The sequence below is a fragment of the Colletotrichum aenigma genome (genome assembly GCF_013390185.1).
Source record: "Colletotrichum aenigma strain Cg56 chromosome Unknown KSG_Cg56_contig08, whole genome shotgun sequence".
NCBI classification, from domain to species: Eukaryota; Fungi; Ascomycota; class Sordariomycetes; order Glomerellales; family Glomerellaceae; genus Colletotrichum; species Colletotrichum aenigma.
The window spans coordinates 3,586,557-3,592,556 of NW_023500914.1; the positions used below are offsets into that span (position 1 = coordinate 3,586,557).

The 6,000-nt window shown below is 56.9% G+C and overlaps 2 protein-coding genes across 2 annotated transcripts; one reads left to right on the forward strand and one right to left on the reverse strand.

The window, feature by feature from the left end:
• Nucleotides 1-164: 164 nt before the first annotated feature.
• On the forward strand, nt 165-1,887 carry isn-1 (IMP-specific 5'-nucleotidase 1; the record flags this gene model as incomplete). Its single annotated transcript, XM_037327671.1, has 5 exons — nt 165-189; nt 241-276; nt 510-668; nt 731-1,036; nt 1,100-1,887. 5 exons carry the CDS (start codon nt 165-167, stop codon nt 1,885-1,887), a joined length of 1,314 nt encoding a protein of 437 aa, XP_037174004.1.
• A 1,121-nt stretch (nt 1,888-3,008) lies between these two features.
• Nucleotides 3,009-4,844, reverse strand: CGCA056_v012428 (uncharacterized protein; the record flags this gene model as incomplete). The annotated part of the gene is made up of 1 exon (XM_037327672.1): nt 3,009-4,844. The coding sequence occupies one exon, from the start codon at nt 4,842-4,844 to the stop codon at nt 3,009-3,011; it is 1,836 nt and encodes a 611-aa protein (XP_037174009.1).
• Nucleotides 4,845-6,000: the final 1,156 nt, after the last annotated feature.

Below are 6,000 nucleotides of genomic sequence, written 5' to 3' on the forward strand. Positions count from 1 at the left end.
CTCTTTTCCCTCTTCTCAACCTCTTGAATCTACCAATCTTGTGTGAAAGCGTACTAATCGAGGGATACCCGGATCGATTAACACAAACCGGGCACCTAGCGTCAAGACTCTACCGACCTAAGAGACACCTTACTCCTTCCCCGCTCTTCCTCAACACGGCCAACATGACGACCAGATACAGAGTAGAGTGTGAGTAATACCTTCCGGTATTCGTCTATCATGTAACTAATACACGCTCAGATGCTCTGAAGACTCACAGGAGAGATCAATTCATCGGTAAGACAACACCAGTGATGGTTCTCGGCAGCCCGTCCCGCAGCACGTATCCAAGCACTTCATGCCAGCTTCACCGACCCCCTCTCTCACTAGCAAGGGCCGAGGTATCACCAAGCTCATCACCTGGCAATTCATCTCAAACAATAGCCCGGATGAGATGAGAACATCTTCAAAACCATTTGCCAAAATATCACCACAAACTGCATGAAACGACTCACTGACATGTCCCGCAGAATGGATCAAAGGCCTCCTCGCCGTCCCCTTCGTCCTCTACTCCCAACCCACCGGAGTATTCGACACAAACACAACAAACGTGGACCGCATGCGCGAAGAAGCTCACCGCCGCTACGCCGAGATCTTCCGTGACGTCGAGCACATGATTGACGACCACAGTAAGCCTCAGTCTCACTCACTCATCATCGGTCACTCACTAATGCTCCCTTCCCCCGCAAAGTCGGCCGCCAAAACAAGACAAACAACCTCCCCTCGAAACTAAAGATGCTCGTCCCCAGCGCGGGGCCCTTCTTCACCCGCCTGCCCCTCGAGGCGGCCTTCAACCACATGGACAGCAAGCGGTACATCTCCTCGCGCCGCTACGTCTCGCCCTCGTTCAATGACGTCCGTCTCATCCTCAACTCGGCCCAGATCATGGCCGTCACGGCTGGGTCGCTGCAGCTCGTCACCTTCGATGGTGATGTCACGCTCTACGACGATGGCGAGAACCTGGAACCCTCCAGCCCCGTCATCCCCCGTCTCCTCGGTGAGCAGCCGCAACACCCTCCCCTTCATCACCTCTGAGAAGCATCTAACACCCCTCCCGCAGACCTCCTCCGCAAAGACATCAAAATCGGCATCGTGACAGCAGCGGGCTACACCACCGCAGACCGCTACTACGCCCGCCTCCACGGCCTCCTCGACGCCATCGCCGCCTCGGAAACCCTCACCCCAACCCAAAAAGAATCCATCGTCATCATGGGCGGCGAGGCCAACTACCTCTTCGAGTACTCCGCCGCCTCCCCGCACCGCCTCGCCCCCGTGCCGCGCGACCGCTGGCTGACGCCCGAGATGGCCGCCTGGTCCGCCGACTCCATCGCCGCGCTCCTCGACGTCGCCGAGGCCGCGCTGCAGGACTGCGTCAAAACCCTCAACCTGCCCGCCACCATCCTCCGCAAGGACCGCGCCGTCGGCATCATCCCCACCGACCCCGCGCTGCGCATCCCCCGCGAGTCGCTCGAGGAGACGGTCCTCGTCGTGCAGAAGATCCTCGAGCTCTCGGCGCTCGGCAGCCCCAACGCGCAGGCGGAGGCGGGGGAGCAGCACGGCAGCGCGGGGCGTCCTGGCGTGCCGTTCTGCGCGTTCAACGGCGGCCGCGACGTGTTTGTGGACATCGGCGACAAGTCGTGGGGCGTGACGGTGTGCCAGCGGTGGTTCGCCGCCAAGGCCGGGCAGGCGGACAGGCCCATCGCCGGGGAGAACACGCTGCACATTGGGGACCAGTTTCTCAGCGCGGGCAGCAACGATTTCAAGGCGCGGTCTGTGGGAACGACGGCGTGGATTGCGTCGCCGGCTGAGACGACGGAGTTGCTTGACGATCTGAACGAGCGGGTTTAGACGGACGGACAGATGGACTCGAAGGGGGAGAGGAGGAGAGACCGCAGCCGCATGAAGAGCGACCTGTTACTGCAGGTGTGGGGCTCATCTTTTCGAAGAGGGCTCACCATGCAACAGGGATGATGGTGAGAGGAGGAGGGATAAAAGGGCCAGGTCCGGGAGAATTTGTTTTGGAGAGGGGATATGCATTGCCTTGCCTGTTTCTTGGTGCATTTTGATTTTGCCAGACGGGCGCTATTAAGGGAAATGGAGGGATAGGGAAGACTGACTTGCATTGCCTCTACTTGTAGTAGAGTATTAATTTATGACTTGCTTGCTCGTGGCGCAAAACACTTCATGAGCTTCCGACATGCAGCGGTGGAGGAGGATGACTATATTGAGGCCATCATGATGATGAGCAAAACGAGCAAGGGCGTGAGCATCAACATTGGAGATCACCAAAAGCATGTCACATGTCAGGCATTGTTTCGCACAAGGTTGACAAAAAGCGGCCGTCAGTGGCCGCATAAGCAATGGTATTTTGTATGACCAAACACTACATTGCCCTTTGTCTTTGGTGGCAACAGACAGCTTTGAAGCCGCCATTGATCCAGTGTCATTCTACCCCACCTCCTCCGTGTGGTTGGCATCTCAGTCCAGCCATGACCACTTCCGCTCCGTGCACTCCTTGCCTTCTTGGGCGCCTTTCAATCTTGGGTCGAGACGTATGCGCCGCGGTACCCATATAAAACAAAATCAAGCCAAGTCATGAGGATTCCTTGTCCTCTGGGGGTATTGTGCATTTTGTGTCGAAACCATCAAATCCGTCCCTGAAAAGTAATGTTGCTCCGCGGGGCACTGGTCATCTCATCCAGTCGCCCCTTTCTATCGCCGTGGAATCGAAACGCAAACCGCTTGTCTCGCGGGAATATACAAAGGAAAAGTTGTTGAGGCCGGTCTATTCTGGCGACCTATGCCAAGTAGTTGATGGAAGCCCATGACTGTGTACAGAAGCCCGGGACCGTATGTGCAGAAGGGGATCCGAGGATTATGAAATGTCTATGCGTTGTGTTGCGTCTGTAGTGTCGTGGAGACTAGCTCCAAATGAAGAAATGGAAGCGACGAGAATGCCTCGTCAATGTTTAGAACATGGAGCCCAGAGGCGCGCCAAAGTTGGTGCTCTTCTTAAGCTTCAGAGGAATGTCAACCTCTTCGATCTTTGGCTGAGACTCGGAGTCGTCGTCTTTGTCGATCGTAGAGCCAATGTCGCTGGCCGCGTCGGTGTCAGCCTTGGCACCGAGGTTGTTTTCTTTCTGCTCCGAGGGGCCAGCCAGGAGATCATCGGTCGAATCCCTCATACAGGTTGGCAGGGCGTCCTCGCCGCGACTAACGTCCTCCAGCTTCTCAGACAAGCGGCGGAAGAAGATTTCATCGTGAGCCGGAATGTTGCGGATCATCAAAGGGCCCTTCAATCCCGTGTCGTCCGTTGCCTCCATGGGGTACTCCTCGTAGTCGTCCCCGAAAACGTCATCCTTGACATCGGACGACTCGCCTCTAGCCCTGACGTCACAGAGGGTTGCTGGGTTGGAGCTCATGTCCGTCGGAGCCAGAGTAGGTGTAGAACCACCGGTACCATCAGCAGCAGTGGGAACCTCAGTGCCAGGCGCAGTTCCCAAGTGAGACAACGAGTGACTAGGAGTGTGGCCGGCGTGCATCACGAGCCTGTCAGTCTCGGGCGCCGCGAGAACTTGCATGGTTTGCTCCTTGGAGGGGCTGCTGCGGCTTGCCTTGCCAGGCTCTCCGGGGGGCGACACATTCCGAGAGGAGTTCTTGGAGTTTTCCGGGGTGACGCCAAAGTCGGTAAAGGTAGGTTTCTCAATGGCAGGCACCTTCAGAGGAACACCTTCAAGTTGAGGATTGATAATCTGGATGTCGACGATGGGAACCGGCTCCTCATCTTTGGGAGAAGCAAGGAAGTCGACGGCGTTGCTCGTGGTGGGCTGCATATTGGGGTTGAGGGGGATGAATGGCGAAGACTCTGGTTGTCTTGTGGGAGAAATCCTGGAACTGCCGGGGCTAATAAAGTGAGATCGGACTTGAGCCGGCGAAATGGAGGCTGAGGCAGAGCCGTTTGTTGGCCTTGGCTCGCCAGTGTGAGTGCCGTGAGAGAGGCCGAACCGCGCGTCATTGGGGTGCGAGGAGAAACCTGGGAAGGAAACTTCTGTGGGGCACTCGGCCCCACCGCCGCTTGTTCCTGTTCCTGAAATTGCAACAGTGACGCCGGCAACTTTGCCTGCCCTCTCTAGCTCGTAGCGGTGCAGCGCTCCTTGCAGCCGGTTCTTGTCGCCTTCGATCAGCGCGACTTGTTGCTTCATTAGGCGAATTTGCTCCAGCAGGTCCGTCTTCTCTGCATCCCAGGCGGATCGCTCCTCTTCCATAATGACGCGCTCCTCCTTGTAAACCTCTTCGACTCGCTCACGGTTGGCTTCCATGTACTTGCGCTCCGCTTCCCAGGCCTCTCGAATGCGTGCATTTTGCTGGGCGAGTTTGCGGATGATCTGTGCTGACGCTGGAGCCGAGGCTGCATCGGCCGAAACGGACCGTGGGTGAGGCATGCCGTTCGTTGATACCCTTCCGACGGCGGGATTGAGACCGACAGCTTGGTCCAGGTTCGTCGGCGAAAACGTCATGGACCTCGGCTCGTAGGGGTTGACACCGGGTTGGTAGTTTGAGCCGTTGGCGCCGTTAAAGCCGTTGGGGAGGAGGTTCGGGGAGAGGAAGCTCTGCGGGTGACGCACTGCGCCAGACGACTGAGGTGAGTAGATGGAGGTTGCTGGGTTGGACGTCGACTTGGTGTCGAAGTAGCACGAGGAGCCGGCCATTTTTGACAGTGACAGTGGTGAAATGACGGCCGAGGGTGGCATGTTGGGATCGTGGTCGGTGAAGCCCGAGGGCAGGAAAGAATCGGAAGCCAACATGGTTGCCGGCCGTGGGATAAGTCGAGGTAATTAGTCTGGGTTTTAGGCCCAGGAACGCAGCATCGAAAGTAGTGGTGCACTGGGCTGAATGTCTTGGGGGTGTGCCTGCGGCGGCAGGGAGCGAGGCGACGCAGGATTCGCAGGTGACAGTGCAGCGCGGTCGCAGGGGGATGACGCAAAGCTGTTGAATGGCTTGTTAGCGCAGTTGCTTTTTGGGGCGGCGGCAGGTCCTTTGAGCCGTGCTCTTTTCCGCCGGGCGCCTTCCAATGTATTGTTTTTTGCCCTGTGATTCTCGTTCCCTAGGGAGCTGGAGACCCCGCGGATCGCATGCCAAAACTAAATCAAATGACTTACAATATGTGCTTCCTGCGGGCGGAGTTGATTGTGTATCAAGACTGTGCAATGTGTACTTGATTGGTGCGGGCGAACTTGGAAGGAGACCAGGTCTGTGGAGGATGTATTGGCGCTGGAGTTTGGTTGGCGTGTGTATATATGCGTGAATCAAGGGCTTGTGAGAACCCGGAGATTCTTGTCGAGGGATAAGGTTCGTAGTCTCGTATGGTTCAGTCGCGATCCAGGTCACAACATAACCAGTATAGTAGCGGGTGAGTCATTCGCGGTTCGGTCGTGAGGGAGAGGAGGAAAGAAGAAGGGTGCGGCGAGGGGCCAGGAGTTATTGTGAAAATAATAATGGGTGGTGAGCCGTTGCGGTGGTTCAGTCCAGTCAATTGAGAAGCGGAGGTGACCAGGGTGACGACGGGTTCTTGTTCTTGGTGTCCCTGGTAGGTGGTAAGGGCCTTGGTTACTTGTAAGGACCTTAGGTTGGAAAGGTAAGGTAAGGTACCTTACTCCGCAAGGTCAGGCAGGTACCTCGAGGTCAGCCGGACATAGGTGAATTTCGCGGCTAGTGGTGACGGGTCGAGAAAGCGGGTTCGCGGGTCGGGTGGATGTGGACACTGGATGAGGGTGATTGTTTGGCTGAGGTTGGGGTTGGGCTGGACCGCCTTGCTTGCTTGGGCTGGGGGGCGGGCAATTATGGGAAATGCAGCAATTCGATTGTTTCGGTAGGGCAGCGGTTATTGTTATTGTGGGCGACTGACTCCAGTGCTCCACGTCCCATGCCGGACACTACTGCCTCTTTTTGTCCCTCCTTCTT